Source organism: Anomaloglossus baeobatrachus, chromosome 1 (assembly GCF_048569485.1).
Source record: "Anomaloglossus baeobatrachus isolate aAnoBae1 chromosome 1, aAnoBae1.hap1, whole genome shotgun sequence".
NCBI classification, from domain to species: Eukaryota; Metazoa; Chordata; class Amphibia; order Anura; family Aromobatidae; genus Anomaloglossus; species Anomaloglossus baeobatrachus.
Window position 1 is genome coordinate 614,003,805 of NC_134353.1, and position 17,139 is coordinate 614,020,943.

The 17,139-nt window shown below is 42.1% G+C and overlaps 1 protein-coding gene across 4 annotated transcripts in view; it reads right to left on the bottom strand.

The window, feature by feature from the left end:
- PTCH1 (patched 1) overlaps positions 1-17,139 on the bottom strand; it is a 133,011-nt gene that overhangs the window by 40,717 nt on the left and 75,155 nt on the right. For 3 of the 4 annotated variants that reach the window (XM_075318686.1, XM_075318668.1, XM_075318694.1), the window contains exons 3-12: positions 16,714-16,903; positions 15,763-15,832; positions 13,488-13,579; positions 12,445-12,643; positions 11,994-12,115; positions 9,586-9,733; positions 7,154-7,285; positions 6,826-6,981; positions 3,309-3,407; positions 2,940-3,065 (exon numbers count right to left, since the gene is read on the bottom strand). In XM_075318686.1, the coding sequence (XP_075174801.1) occupies positions 2,940-3,065; positions 3,309-3,407; positions 6,826-6,981; positions 7,154-7,285; positions 9,586-9,733; positions 11,994-12,115; positions 12,445-12,643; positions 13,488-13,579; positions 15,763-15,832; positions 16,714-16,903 (1,334 nt within the window). The remainder of the gene's footprint in view (positions 1-2,939; positions 3,066-3,308; positions 3,408-6,825; positions 6,982-7,153; positions 7,286-9,585; positions 9,734-11,993; positions 12,116-12,444; positions 12,644-13,487; positions 13,580-15,762; positions 15,833-16,713; positions 16,904-17,139) is intronic. The other variant, XM_075318677.1, reaches the window with a different exon arrangement.

The window sequence follows — 17,139 nt, forward strand, 5'->3', positions numbered from 1 at the left end:
TGCCCACTAATCCAAAATTTATATATAGAAAGGCCAACAACATTGGCAATTTAGTGGCACCCACTATACGTAATTTTACAGTACCCAAAAAAATAGGAATGTTAGACTTGAAAGGCTATTTTCCATGCAAAAGGTGTATAGTGTGTAAAAACACAAAGAATATCACACGAAAATCCTTTGTACAGGGACAGTCAGAAATTATGATTAAAGAATTCATCACATGTCAATCAAAGGGAGTTGTATATTGCATTCAATGTCCTTGTCAGAAAAAATACATTGGGAGAACTATTAGACCCCTATGGAAAAGGGTGGGTGAACACATTCGAAATGTTAAAAATAAATGTACTAAACACCCCCTATCCAGACATTATGCGTTAAAACATGGAGGGTCTTTTAAGGGATCCGAAGTATGGGGTGTGCAAAAAATAACAAAGGACTGGAGGGGTGGCGATTTTATTAAAAAAATGTCACGAGCAGAGAGCCAATGGATTTTTGAATTGAATACTTTAAAACCATATGGACTCAATAATGACATTGAACTGTTTGCTTTTAATTAATTTATAGTTTTATATATAAAAATAGGCAGAAGAATTAAAGATACTGGTATTGATACAAAGGAAAGAGAAAAGAAAAGAGAAGAGAAGAGGGAAAGGAAAGAAAAAAAAAAAAAAAAAAAAAAAAAAAAAAAACATTTTTTTTTTTTTAAGTAATTTAATATGCGCATAAATAGCGCCCTAGGCAATAGCCCAGTCATCCTTGAGGAAGGGGGCCGGTGCACGCCCCCGAAACGCGCGTCGGATTAAGACTCTGCTTTGCCTACTCCACCTGTGTGGTGATACTCTGTCAAACAACCTCTCCCTTGTGCAGCACTAGTCAGCCTCTAAAGGACACGGTCCGGACTGTCTGCTGAAAAGGTTGAGAAGTTACCGCTGTTATTCTTGCTTGCAACCATCCTCCAGTGGTGCCCTCTACGGCTACTCATTGTTCACATTGGAAGTGGACTGGATTGGAATCTTGCACTGTCTGCTTTACCTGTGTAGTGACAGCTTGCCAAGTAAACTCCCTCGGTGTGTGGACACATTCAGCTCACACTGGACACAGATCGGACTGCCCGCTGGAGAGGTTGAGTAAAACTGCTGATCACACATTATATTTGCAGCAAATAATCGGTGCTTCCAGCGACTGTACCTAGCTGCTGGGGAACTGGGACAATACGGGACCGCTTAGTTGTGGCACCGTAAAGTGGTCTAGAGACTCTAACTAAGGGGTTTGTGGTAACCTGACATCTCCTCCACAACCTGTATTGTTCACGACCACATGCTTCCAAGTAGGTGCTTGGAAAATTTAACAAGTTAATCCTGCATTGACAACAACTTCAGTTTATCTAACGGAGGAATCAGGTCTATATTACTACAGATCAAAATCTGCTGGCAAATCCCACTGACATCACATTGGGGATTGAGGGTTTCTGATTTCTACAACATTTTGTGCAAAGCTTGATGTGTGCAAAATAGGCTTGCAAATTAGTCAGAGGTGGTGTGGTACACCTATATGCTATCAGTCACAATATTTTACTAAATCAAGTATATGCCACCGGCCGGGGCATTACGATAGCTGAGTTAGAAATTAATTATTGTGAATATCGGATCACCTCTGAGGAAACGGGTTTATACCAAAACCCTTTGTGTGGTTTTTGATTTATCTTTCATATTTTTATTATTATTAATATTTTTATTTCTATCTTTATTTTTATTTGTATTTTCAATTCTGACTTATTTATATTGTGTTTTTTCTGGTATATGTGGTTCTAAGAAAATTTTTTAGTGTATTGTGTACTAGTAAATACCCTGCCTTGGAACAAGGATAGCAATATTTTCTTTAATAAAATTATATATATAAAAAAAACCATCTAGCGCTGGTTCTTTGTGGATTTTTTGTATAAAATCCCTTATATAATTTATTAAAACCTGGCTAAGTAAAGGGGTGTCTTTGCCAATAGAACCAAGCTGCAAGAATATAGCAGTTTTTTTTTTTTTTTTTTTTTTTTTTTTTTTCAGGGTTAAGCGCTGCCATTTGCCTGCAGGCACTTTAGAATGGGTTTTATTTAATCTGTACAAGGGAACCTTCGAACTTACACCATATAGCTCCCATCTATAAATACAGGACATTGTATATGGTTTTTATTTAATCTCTACAAGGGAACCTTCGAACTTACACCATATAGCTCCCATCTATAAATACAGGACATTGTATACATCCAATGAAACTTAATTCTCCGGCTAAAGCTACAAATTCTGATATTGCATCAGATAAGCTCATCTTTCACATCTTGGAGTATTCCAGATATTGGATGCTGGTATGCAAAGTTCTAGTTTGGGTCACTACGGGTGTCAGACCACCATACTTGGCACTCCAATATTCGTGGTAAGTGGTAGATGCCGCACTATCGTGTCGCTGCACACAGGTATCTCCTGCCAATCCGTTCTGATGAAGGTCCAGCAGTGACCGAGACGTTAAATGTTTATTTTTTTGGATTGCAAACAGAAATAATTTTTTTTCACAATATTGGAGTGCTAAGAACCATTTCACACATTCAGCATTTCGCCGGATTACCGAATCCAACACACTCTAGAACAGTGTAATATAGTACAACGGCATCGCGGAAACCTCCGGTCACATGCTGTCATGTGACTGGAGCTTGCCGCGATGCCATTGTACACTATTAAGACTGTACTGGAGTGTGCCGAATCCGGCAACCCAGCGAAATGCCAGATGTGTAAAACGGCCCTAAGTATCTCTCTTCATATTACGAGTTTGGATCCGACTTATGTACTATCAGTTAGTAGACGTGCCACAGTTACTTCATGAATTGAAACTAGTCTTAGGCTCAATGTTTTTTTTTATCTAGGGACAAAGTTAGAGAAAAAAAAATATCTTACTTGAAGAGAGAAAGCCCTGAGTGCAGGAATGGGTATTAGGGCAGCCATAAAGAAGGCAGTCACATTGCTGATAGACGTTAGGGCAACACTAGCTCCGGTTCTTTTTAGACATTCCCCAGTTCTGTCCTAAAAGTAAAAAAACAATAAAAATGCTTATTAACCACATTACTAAAATGTATTTGGCACCATAATTAGCAAATACTGCTCAATATACAGAATCAATACCCAGGAAAGGATGAAGAACGTCGGCCCTAAATCAGCATTGAATATCGTAATATTACATTTTGTTTTTAAGGCACAGCACATGCCTCCTGGGAAAACATACCTCTTTAACAAAGGCACTTTTTCATTTCCAAGTTTTGTAATTACCTCAAATGGAATCCTATTATTTTGGCCTGTTTCGCTAAACGCATGTGCCAACAGAAAGACATCGTCTACACCAACCCCGAGAGCAAGAAAAGGCAGAACCTGTGGGGAACAATGCAGGCAGTGAATACTTGACATACAAATACAATCTTTGGCAGTCATACATGCACCCTAAGTAACATGTTCATTCATCTCAGAAGCCTACTATAGAAGAATGATGCCCTTTGCACACAGACATTTTTTGCATTCAGGAATACTTGGCTCTTCAATAGTCTAGCGTGCCATTAAAGTATAGTCTCACCTCCAGTGAACTTCAGCTAATAAATGAGGGAATTTCATAACTAACAGTTCCCTAATATACAGCTATTATTGGTGTAGAAGAAGCATTATGATCACATAGGATTGCAAGGGTAAAATTGTTTGAAATCTAAAAGGTAATTTTTATATACTTTCAATAGTTGAGCTATTGAAAAACATTAAAAATACTGAAAAAACTTCATCACGTACAGTTTATTCACAAACACTGACTCCATAGGCTGTTTCTTGCACCATACCTTGAATGGCTACAAGGAGGTGTCATAATTCATGTGACATTTTTACTACATTGCGTTTGTTTGTAGTGAAGAGACAACGAAGGAACATTATGGACTTCGTTAGAAAAGTGTAATATGCGTACTTTGGTGTAAAACCTGGTGATCAGTACAAGTCATGGGCGCCACATGTAGCATGTTCTGATTGTGTAGAAGAAATATGACAATGGTCTAAAGGGAAGAAAGAGCCATCATTTTGGATTGACTATGATGAAGGGAATGGCAAAATCATAGTGATGACTGCTATTTCTGTAGGTGCAACATGGAGGGATTCAACCTTATAAATAAGAAGGGAATTATATACCCGGACCGAATGTCAGCAATTCACCCTGTGCCTCGAGGTCCAGGAATATCTGTCCCTTCACCCCTGGAGACACATGAAGAAGCTCTAGACTAAAGAAAGAGAACCTCCTACCATTTTTTCATGGTACAGAAGCAGAGAAAAGCAATTCTTTTTATACTTTTCTCAAGATGGTGCTCTAGTGTATTGCAGTGATGTTCCTGGGCTGATAGAAAAAAGTTAACATTGAGTACAATATGAACGAGTGGAGAATCTTTATTCATTTATCTAAGACAAGTCTAAAGGCTATACCACTACACAATGGCAGTAAGTATTCTTCAGTGCCAGTAGGGCATTCTGAGCACTTGAAGTAAAGCTTTGAGAATTTAGACTTTATTCTCAAGAAACTTAAGCGGGCTTTACACGCTGCAATCTCGCTAGCGAGATCGCAAGCGATCGTACCCGCCCCCGTCGGTTGTGCGACATGGGCAAGTCGCTGCCCGTGCCGCACAACCTCGCTTACCCCCGTCACACGGACTTACCTGCCCTGTGACGTTGCTCTGGCCGGCGAACCGCCTCCTTTCTAAGGGGGCGGTACATGTGGTGTCACAGCGACGTCACACGGCAGCCGTCCAATAGAAGCGAAGGGGCGGAGATGAGCGGGATGTAACATCCCGCCCACCTCCTTCCTTCCGCATTGCCGGTGGAGGCAGGTAAGGAAATGTTTGTCGCTCCTGTGGTGTCACACACAGCGATGTGTGCTGCCGCAGGAACGAGGAACAACATCACTAATAAGCAGAAAACGATTTTTTGTTTCAGGACGACCTCTCCGCGGCAAACGATTTTGACCGCTTTTGCAATAGTTTAAGGTCGTTCATAAGTGTCACACACTGCGGTATCGTTAATGATGCCGGATGTGCGTCACAAACACCGTGACCCCGGCGATAATTCATTAACGATATCATAGCGTGTAAAGCCCACTTTAGACTATGAGGATCAAGGATGGTCAATATTTGGTGATCTGAAAGTTCTGTCTTTGCTCCTTGGGTGGCAAAGAGGATCCATGAAGAATCCATGCTTTTTGTGTGCTTGGTACAGCGGGGATAGGACTCATCACTTGAGCCAAAAAAGTTGGCCAACGAGAAGATCTTTGCAACCAGGACTCAAGAACATTGTTGCAGAAAGTTTAGTTGATCCCACTAAAGTTCTCCTGTCCCCACTTCACATTAAGCTTGAACTGATGAAGCAGTTTGTGAAAGCTCTCCCAACAAAGGAGAGGGTTTTAAGTATTTGTGTCCTGTTAGAATATACTGTATATAAAATTGTGCACATTTTTGGCTACAATAAAAAATTTTCTTGTTCATCTTGTAAAATTCCCCTAATTTCATGGGGATTTTGAGCAAAATCCATATATGATGGTGATGGTTAAAAATAGAAGTGTTTTTTGAAGTATTGAGAATCTGTACTCCCTACAGCCATACAGGTAGGTCATTACTGGAAAACCTTGTGCGAGCTCCGCAATAACAAAATATCCATTTGATTTACATGCATATACGTAAAGATATAAATATGTTCTGCCAGTTAAGATCCAAGTTTGGCTGAAAATATCTAAAATTAGAAAATACAAAAATGCTATTTTGAGGACCTGTCAACTCTCCTGACATGTTAAGGGTGCTTTACACGAGACAATCTATCGTGCGATAGATCGTCGGGGTCACGTTTTTTGTGACGCACATCCGGCATCGCTTGCGGCGTCGGGCTGTGTAACACCTCCGAGCGACGCAGTATCGCTCACAAATCATGAGTCGTGTACTCGTCGCTCGGTTTCATAATCTCGTTGAATTAAAATGGCCCCGGTTGCTCATCGTTCCCGGGGTAGCACACGCCACTCCGTGTGACACCCCGGGAACGATGAACAGCAGCTTACCTCCGTCCCGCAGCACCCGCCGGCTATGCAGAAGGAAGGAGGTGGGCGGGATGTTTACGTCCCGCTCATCCCCACCCCTCCGCTTCTATTGCCGCTGTGTGAGATTGCGGTGACGCCGAACGTCCCTCCCCCTTCAGGAAGAGGATGTTCGGCGCCCACAGCAACGTCACACAGCAGGTAAGTGCGTGTGACGGGGTTAACGACTTTGTGCGCCACGAGCAACTAATTGCCCGTGACACACAAACGATGGGGGCGGGTACGATCCATCGTGAAATTGCAAGATAGATCGTAACGTATAAAGCAGGCTTTAGATTTTGTAAATAAATACGTGTATTCCCCATAATATACACCACTTCTTTTCTAAGAGCTCAGCATGAAGTCACTTTGCAATATTCCTTCCAGAAATTAACTGGTTGTTACCTACACATGGATACTTACCAATAAGTGCTAGACTGTGTAGGGACATACCCCTTTGACAAAGGAAAATGTAACACCCTGATATTGAAATGATTTCTAAATATTTAGGAGGAATCACATTGGAATGCCATAATCAAGAGTTCTGGGAAAAGCTGCACCTAGACTGTGATTTCAGGGGGGATACAACACACTAAAACACTTATTAGGAGAGCTGACCAGTCTTCTTCAAAACTTTGACAACATGAAACTTAATCATGCGTCTAATTTGTGGTCTACTTGAAATACATACTGGATGAAAGTTAATACCTGAGTTGTTGCGGCATTAAAGGAAATTCCAATCAATGAACACAGGCCCAATCCTGCTGCCACTGAAAGCGCAACGAGCAAAACTCCAGCCAGCCCCACGGCACCCTGAGACTTGGCACAGTCCCACCTCAGCATGGTTAAACAGGCATACGCAAGCTGCAAATGAAACATTTGGAAACAAAAAGCAAACCAGATTAAAATGCGTCAGGTCGCCTTATTCCCTTGGCAGTAATCTAGGGGGGACAACTATTGTAAACATGCATGTTAACATATTTAGTGTCAAAGCCTCATGCCCACATCTCTTGGTTGGGTAACAGTTTTGACTCACCATCAGCAGGTAGCCACTGGCAACTCTGATGACACTGACGTCAGAAAAAGACTTGAGAATGTCGTCCAGTGTAGTTGTTGTAAAGGGAAGGACTTTCTGGGTAGAATTTTGTGCAACACTTTGATGTACAACCTAAGAGCGAAGGAGACATTGATATCACAAGAAGAGCCAGGCAAGAATTTCAAGAAGCACTTACAAGTAAGTACATTCATCTGGTGCCTGATCCCCCCGGTCAGTGGTGATTTTATTTCATTCATTGAAAGACAATAAGATGAATATTGTATCTTTACAAGGAAGCGGGAAGGTAGACCGCTGCAGAGCCATCACTCATCTCCTATATATCACTCTGCAGTGGTCTCCTAGACGCTGCCTGGAAGAGAAGCCTTTACTTTTAATTGGTTGGCTGACTCACAGGGGTCACATGCAACCCGGCAAAGGTCAATGCTTGGGAAACAAAGGCCAAAAAAATGTCACATGACCTCACCAATGGGACCGCAGCTGTGAACAGATTCTCTGGCTCACTAATGTGTTCCAGACACCTTTCCTTACAAGTCACACTTGCTTTTTATTTCAGCTCTCTTCTCCCTAGCCTGCATCCTATATTAGGAAGTATCACCCTGGCAAGTCGCTACAACTCTAGGAAAAGAGAACTCTTTGCCATTACAAATTGTTCTAACATAATAATGACATAATTAGCCATTTTCACTCTGCATATCTATTTTCAAAGCTCCTTCTTGCTGCAGATATTTCCAAAATGTCTCACCTATTGCCAGCTACTGGTAGGACACGGGCTCATTTGTAGTTACATTACAGTTGGAACAGGACCTGACCTACAGACTGAACGGTGTGGAAGGCTTTATTTGCACAGCCATAACATGGCTCCATCAGGGAGCCGTATATTAGGAGCCAAAAACAGGTTTAGAATGAAATGGTTGGGGAAATGATTTCCTGATTACACATGACAGATACAATCCGGCTTTTGCCTCTAAATATACGGCTCCCTGATGAGGCCACGTTATGGCTGTGTGAATGCAGGCTAATGTTCCGGGTAATGTCCCCAGTGGTGCTTCAATAGGAAACTGCATGTAAAAACAGCACATACATGGGGTGAATAGCACTCCGAAAAGCAACACCTTCATCTACTGTAAGGCTATGTTCACATGCTGCATTTATTATGCAAATTAAAAGCTGCTTTTCACAGTATCGGCAAAAGCTATTAGATTTCAGAAATCTCATGCACACGCTTTTTTTTCCCTTTTTCTTCCTGACCAAATTTGAGCAATGCAGCATGAAAGTTTTTTCGTGTTTTTGCAGCATTTTTTTCACCTTTAGAAATCAATGAGCAATGTGTTTTTGCAGCATTTTTGGTGAATACAACCAATTTTATGCAATATTTACAGTAGACAAATGACACAAATATTCCGCCGCAAAAATGCATGAAAAAGCAGGAAAACTTTTTTGTACGCAGCTTTTTGTTACTGTCAAGAGAGCAGGTTTTGCTTTCAGAAAAGAATGCAAATGTGTGAACACAGCTTTACTGCTCGGTAGGGAAAAAAATGCAAAATGTGTATAGGAAAGTAAGAAACTTCCCGCCATTGACAATACACATTTGTCTGTTTTTTTACGCTGTTGTGCAAACATAATGCCACGATAGATTTTGTAATCACATGTGAAAGGCTTTTAGATCTGTATATAGGTGACATTTTAGCCTATTGCAAAATTAAAGGGAACCTGTCAGGTCCTTTATGTGTTCTAACCTAGTAGCAGGGTGATGTGTGGCCTAGTAACCCCTTCCTACCCATCCCTGTGTTGTAATAGTGTGTAATATGCATGTATAAAAATATATTTGATTACTTATGTGTACCCTATGTAAATAAGCAGGGGTGTGATACCATGGATTTACAGCTCCTTGAGATCCCGCGTGTGCCTATGTGTACACTATGTAAATGAGCTGCTCTAGCCCCATGGGCGTCACATCGCCCTGTGTGCGTTTGCATGGTTTCCGTGTTATAACGCGCGTGAGCACTTACCATTCCTGCAGCCTTGTTTGTCAGCCGGTGCTTGATTCTCGTCTTCAGAGGCGCACTGCGCATCACCGAAACCGCAGGAGTCTTCTGAGCATGCGCAGTGCGCGTCTGAAGATGGGAATCAAGCACCGGCTGACAAACAAGGCTGCGGGAATGGTAAGTGCGCACACGCGGGATCTCAAGGAGCTGTAAATCCATGGTATCACGCCATTGCTCATTTACATAGGGTACACATAAGTAATAAAAATATATTTTTATACATGCACATTACACACTATTACAACACAGGGATGGGTAGGAAGGGGTTACTAGGCCACACATCACCCTGCTACTAGGTTAGAACACATAAATTACCTGGCAGGTTCCCTTTAACTTTGCAATAGGCTGCAATGTGCCAAGTCATACCTGAACATAAACCCGCTGCCAGGCCTCCAGAATGGCCGCTGCTTTCTCTTCATTCCAATTGATCTTAGAAACATCGATATACCCCTTGAAGTGCTCGTACATCTGCTTAGGAGTCATTAACTGGAACATAGTCTGTAACGCTTGGGCACTGTAACATAGAAATGTATGGAAATATTTTATTAGCGAGTCCAGTAAATTTTGCAGACACTGTTGCATTCCTTTTTTTCTAGAGTGCGTGCATTTTACAGAAATATAAAATTATACACCATGGAGCCTTGAGTCATTAAGTTTTCCCTTTGTTAAGCAAAAGTCAAAAGGTCAATATCGCATATTAGAAAACAACATTTCTCGTTTCAATGCCATGTATAGAAACCCTGTCTGCAATCACTAAAAATTTGGCTTGAGTTGAGAGCTCCACCAGACTAAACTCTTGACACTCTGCAGGAATCTAGGAAGTACACAAATGGTGATTATTGTTTAAACAGACGTGTGCAAGTCTTTCCCCTCCTTACTGTGTAATCACGCTGTATTTAGTTAATTGCATTTACATGAAAGCCGCCTTACACATGCACTTAGTTATAATGTGGTGCAAGAAGTTCTAGAAAAAACTCCCACATTTTTCCATATAAAGTTGCAGGAGGCGATACACTATATGAACAAAGTATTGGGGGACACCTCTTAAGGGTTCTTTACACGCTGCGATATCGGTACCGATATTGCTAGCGAGCGTACCCGCCCCCGTCGGTTGTGCGACACGGGCAAATCGCTGCCTGTGGTGCACAACATCGCTAACACCCGTCACACGGACTTACCTTCCCTGCGACGTCGCTCTGGCCGGCGATCCGCCTCCTTTCTAAGGGGGCGGTTTGTGCGGCGTCACAGCGACGTCACATGGCAGCCATCCAATAGCAGAGAAGGGCGCGGAGATGAGCGGCCGGAACAAGCCGCCCACCTCCTTCCTTCCTCATTGCCGGTGGACGCAGGTAAGGAGATGTTTGTCGTTCCTGCGGTGTCACACATAACGATGTGTGCTGCCGCAGGAACGACAAACAACATCATACCTGCAGCAGCAACGGTATTAAGGAAATGAACGACGTGTCAACGAGCAACGATTTTTCACGTTTTTGCGCTCGTTGATCGTCGCTCATTGGTGTCACAGGCTGCGATGTCGCTAACAGCGCCGGATGTGCGTCACTAACGACCCCAGAACTCCGTGCCAGCACAGCAGCTGCCTAGGACACCGGGACGCCACAGGAAAAAGCCGACAGCAGCCTGCCAGCGACATTGGGGGTCAGGTGAGGTAAGTTCACAATGGACTCACATGACCCCGTGACGGCAGTGCTGCGAGACCCGGTCACGGTGTCCTGGGGCGGCACGATATCGTAGCTGCAGGTAATTCTAGCTACTGCGGGCTTCAGAAACATGGCGCCGGAGATAAGCGCTATGCGCAGGTGCCAACTCCGGCGCCATGTTTCTGAAGAGAGAAATTTGAATACAACCAGAGAGAGGGAGGAACAGGCGGCAGGGGTCGGGGATACACGTGCATAACCCGCCCGGACATTAGGAGAGTGGTGCACACGTCAATCAAAAAGTGCTTGATTTTTCAAACTTTATAAAGTTGGATTTCACTGCCTAAACACCCGAGCTGCCCACTAATGGTATGTACACAATGTGCCTGATAGTGCCAGTACTGCACTGGCTGCACCTTACACACAAAAATCCTGATGTTTGGTTCCCTTTAACATTAAAGGGTTTTTTTTAATACGTTCTGTATGTACGTATACATGTCACGTACACATGTACAGCACAAGACAGTTGAGGCCGGTCATAGGTTGCAGTGGTCACAAGTGTAGACATTTCATCAGTGGTTAGCAATGCAGCCTTGTAGCGCTGGGGTCCTGGGTTCTAATCCCACCAAGGACAACATCTGCAAGGAGTCTGTATGTTCTTCCCGTGTTTGCGTGGGTTTCCTCCGGGTTCTCCGGTTTCCTTCCATACTCCCAAGACATACTGATAGGGAATTTAGATTGTGAGCCCCAATGGGGACAGTGTTGCCAATGTAAGTAAAGCGCTGTGGAATTAATGGCGCTATATAAGTGAATAACTATTATTATTATCATTTGTGCAGCCAAATAAACCAAAATCTATAGGGCCAAAGAGAAAAATGGTGCTGTAGCAGTGGGAAACTTAAGAGGTGACTATAGAATATTATCTTATTTATGCCACTTCCTCCCCTAAATTGCAGTTTTTAGACTCTCGGAAAGTAAGGAAGCAATCCTACCCAACAATAAGCTACACGTATTGAGATAATCAATAAAATGCCAATGATATGTATACAGAGTATCCTTAATTACAATGAACCATTAATCTACTCTGTATACCTGGCAGCATTATGTATAATCACCCACCTGGCCAGCTTTCCACTAGTATTTTTCACTGTGCCACCGATAATGAGTTCCTCTTGCCAATGCATATATTTCCTTGAAAGACCATAGCATCCTCCATTCATCACAAGCGCAATATCCAGAGGCTGAAGATACAATATGAGACCAAGGTAATTGAGGTGAGCCATACACTGATGATTTAACACTAGACGTCCCAGGAATTTCGAGCTCCATAGGGTTCCAATGGTAGAAATGTTAAATGACCCCTCTCTGGGACTTCTAGTGTTAACAATCATTTTATAAACTTGTATTCATTTTATTCTAATTTTAACTTCTTTTATAACAATTAGAACAGTTGTTTTATAGGACAGATAAAATATGTAGCAATGAATTGCGTATCATTCGTAACAAATCATGCCCATTTTTTTCTTTTGACGGAACAGCTTGAAGAACATTAACCTATGTCTGAACTCACTTTGGTTGAATTTTTATTAGGTGCCGTAGGCGGACAGTCCGAATCGAATGGGTTGAGGCAGGGGCGGTCCATATACGCGTGACCAACCTCAGCCTTTTTTAGCATTTCCTCCCAGATGTCTACTTGGAAATGTTCTCTCTTCAACTCTTCCAGCAAGCCCATGGGGTCAAAGTTTGTCCATTGTAAAGTGGGTTTACCTCTGGAGAGAAACCAGTGTGAGCCAAAAAATGACAACATACAATCTGGGCCGTAGCGTAGCTGCTCGGAAAGAATGAAAATGAGAAGGCAGAGTGGGAGGCAAAGCATATAACGAATGATGACAAATTTATATCAGCGAGAAAATAGTAAAAGCACAAAGCAGGCAAGAGCAGAAAGTATCAGATGACTTGGCAATGCCTCCCATTACAGTGGCTACCGCTGCTACACCAGAACTGGCACTTTTCAAGCCTCAGCCGGGCAAATTACAAAGGCTTTCTGGCTGCCTCATTTTGTTGTGTATGCCAAACTGTATTTGCCCATCCAGGCTTAAGTCATTATTTCAAGTCTCCCAACTAGAAAAGTGAAAATGCTTCACGTCCTACATCCAGAGCTGCACATTGTAGGTTAGGGGACGGCCATTGCAAATTGCTTATTTTCAGAGACAAGCAAACCAGGACATGAACAATTACTCAGACACGAACTCTTGCATAATTACTCAAAAATGCCAACATATGCCAAATGCACAAAACAATTAACTCTTTGTTGCATGCAGACTATGAAATATAAAAGCTGCTCAACTGTAAAAAATCTAAGATGGGAATTAAAATGCAGCTTTTCTCGTTTCATTAAACAAATGAAATAATAAAAAAAGAGAGAGACCCAGTTGCTTTTGCCTCTGAATACTTAAGGCTTTACAAGCACATTCCCAAGCACAGGCTACAGAGCGTTCCCAAGAAGGGAGCAATAAAAGGAAAAGTCCATGCACATTAGATCTACACCCCAGGAACATCAACCTGTTAGCAAATGAAGCACTTTTCAGTGTAAAGAATAAGATGATTGCTTACGGTAGATATGCCCTTCCGGAATGAAGTTTTGCTCCTTCCCAAAAGCAGTCCAATGGTGTGATAATTAAACAAGGGTATAGTGATTCTATGATCTATGACATAAAACAGAAGGATATTCTGCTTAATATCCCCACACTTTATTCTCAAGCCATGCTACATGTATTCCAATAAACTGTTGTAAAGATTCCCCCAAAATGAGCTTATACATTCATGTAGTGAATAAATATAACGGAGCGGGCACATTAAGAGTACGTGCCCAAGATCAGGAATAGCAGATTTTATAGAAATCCCATGCCCACTGCGCTTCTTTTCTCCGCAGCGTAAGGCCTAAGACACATGGCATGAAAATCGGAGCAATAGTCGAACAGTCAGACCAATATTAGCACACATGAGCGATTATTTTCTCGGCCCCAATCGGACCGAGAAAACAGTCACAGAATGCTGCGATTGTAATGCGAGACTCTCTCTCTCTCGCACCCATTCAAGTCTATGGGGCAAGAGAAAAAACGCACTGCACTTGCAGGACACCAGTGTACCGTGAGTGCAGGCGAGAATGGCAATAGCCGGCTACGGAGGAGAGAGGGAGATAAATCCCTGCCTCTCCTCCTCAGAGCCGGCCCACCCCACCTCAGCGCTGGCCTTCCCCTCCTCAGAGCTGGCCCACCTCCCCACAGCTATGGTCCGATCGCATGATCGGACCTCAGTCGCAGTGACACTCACATGGCACTCGGCTCCTGCTGTGCTGCCAGCGTGAGCCAAGTGTCACACGAGGATCGCATTAGTCCACGTGTGGCCCCGGCCTAAACGGACCTGTGGATCAGCTCTAACAATTTGTGCTTGTGGAGACGCAAGTGTTCTTGGCGGGAGAACACAGGAAAAATAAGCTGCACTCAGAATCCTGATCGTGGGCACCAGCGCTGCGATCTCCCACGGAGAACACTCGCGTGTCCGCAAGAGAAAGCACGCGAAGATGTAAAATTGGAATCTAGATCCTTTTGAGAACACAGTGGAGTTGTCTCGTGTGGGAATCCCAATTTTAAATACACTTTTAAGTAATTCTGAGAGGTGTATTTTTCGATATACTCATCATGAAGAAATATCAAAGTGTAGGTCTCACTCTGGAGAGCCCAGCAATTACATAACTTTGACAAACAGGCCACTGATTTCAATGTAAATTATGCAATACTTATTTCCCCTGATGTGGTGGTACAGGGAAACTGAACATGTATTGCTGGACTCTATCACTGGATTGCTGCGAGTCCCAGTTGCTGATCACCCTCTCAATGGTCCTTTCAGCAAAGGGATTAACCAAGCTAGAAAAAATCTTGAAACTTTTCCTACTGTGGGTGAAAGACTTACAGGGTCATTCTAACCACTCAAGGTATAATTTTAGCTTAGTGGTTGTCACTTTTATAGACTAAAGGCCTAATTAGTCCAGCCAACAATCGGGAAACCAGTGTTCATAGAAAGCTTGTTCCCAAATGTTGGCCTGTGTAAACAGTCCGCCAAACTCATAACGAACAAGCACTTTGCTGATTTGTCGGGTGCATAGTTTTTTTAAGAAGGTTTAACACTAGAAGTCCCAGAAATTTCGAGCTCCCACCTGAAGTCCCGAAAGAGGGTCAAATGACCCTTAGTCCAAACTGAGTAGAACTAACTAGAAACTAAATGGCTAAACTCAATGGAAAACAACAACCTTCTGTGGTGCGACAGTAATGGCCTTAATTACAGAACAAAAGACGGTGATTATAGGATGTTAGCTAAAATCCTTCAGGTCATTCGACCCGTCTCTGGGTTCCAAAGGTAGAAATGTTAAATGACTCCTCTCTGGGACTTCTAGTGTTAAAAAGAATCATTATCAGCTGCACATCACCGCGTGTATATAGATGATGTGCTGCAGACAAGATATTCTATGGGCACAGAACGATCATGTTAATGATTGATCTGTGAGCATAAAACGTTCATCAGCCCGTGTAAACTGTGATCAACCGTGCCAATCGAATTGTATGTTGTAGATTGGTGGTTAATTAATGGCCTGGATCATGGAGTGTAAACCTGACATAAGTACTGTAATTACAAGGTTGTCCACATTCTACAGTAAAATCTCTAAAAGGACATTTTACACCATTTTTTCGACCATTTTCGTACAAATGTTCAACCTAAGTGAATGAGATGAGGCTAGATAATAAAGTTAGCACAGGCTGAGGCACTATTCCAATGGAAATATGGATCAGAAGGGTTCATCAGTATCATATTTTTCATGGTAGACATTTACCTGGCTCATATACCCAGCTTCAGTTATAAGTTCTCCTGATTTAAAACATAGCTCTTCTAGCTTCCATGGCCTGTTGGGTAAGAGAAGACAGTGTCACTGCATTGCCTTGTAGAAGAAAAGGCTTTACAATCCTGTGTGTTTTCCATACGTTACCAATGTAGTTTTATGAGTGAGGCCAATTTCACACAAGCTTGTTTTGCATCTGTGTCATTTCCGTATTTATATGGTTTGTATTAACCCATGTTAATCTGTGAGGCTTTTCACGTGGTCGTATAAAATGAGTGCATATTTGAAATAACCTATCTGTATTGTGATTATAAAACGACCATTGATGTCTAAGGACTGTTCTCATTATAGATCCATATGTAATGCGTAGTAGGGATTAAAAGGCTATGTACACTCTCAAACAGAATTTTTAATTTGTTCATTTGCTTAATGCAAAGTTAAGCAACTTTTTAAATAGTCTTCTTAAAGAAAAAATATATCATGCTGCATTGTGCCTGTAAGTCCTTTATCTGCTATGATTTTCTCTAGACATGAGCAGTTGTGGAGGTTATACACAGATCTCCACAGTTTGGAGAATGTAGAAAGTATATCGGAGAAACTAGACAAATAGCAGGATAGAAGCTGTGCTAACATATCAGCTAATGAATACTGCCGACTTCACGTCCAGCCTATATTACTGAGAGAGACACTCCTACGAGAGAAAATCTGAAACTTAGATCAGGCTCCAAACTGCATATCATGGTGTATGAAATGAAAATGAATGAAAAAATGAAATTTATGAAAACTAAAACTTTTTTTAAGTAAATGAATTTACTAATATGCCTAATAATGGTCAACCGCCTTTAAAGGAAAAATGTGGTATGAAAGAAAATCGACATTACACTTCCGGGATGCAATAAAAATAATAAAACTCATGGACAGGTCTAAAAGCTATCTGGCATTTACCTGTCATACATGTAGACTTGCACCTTGGTGGCTTCAAGTGCGGAGAGAAGATGTTGCCTCAGAGCTTCCGTTGTTAGGACATTAGCACCATTCTCTAGTGGAGTCTGGATCATGAGCTGGGGATTAAACATGGCTTCCTCTCCGATCTTCTGGCGAGTATAATTTAATTCTCGACTTACTCGTCCACCAACTGCAAGAAAAACACATTTACAGATCATTCAGAGGACAAGTGCTAACACAATGCCAGAGAACATGAAGCCGTCATGCTGCTACTGAACTACTATTCTCAGAAACCTTTGCCAGGGAAGAAGTACTTAAACATCTGCAGGGTACTTTTTCCTCGGCTCTGATGTACAGATGATATTTGTTGACAACTACAATAAACCATAAAAGAGTAATAATTACATTACAAATAGCCTTAATTTT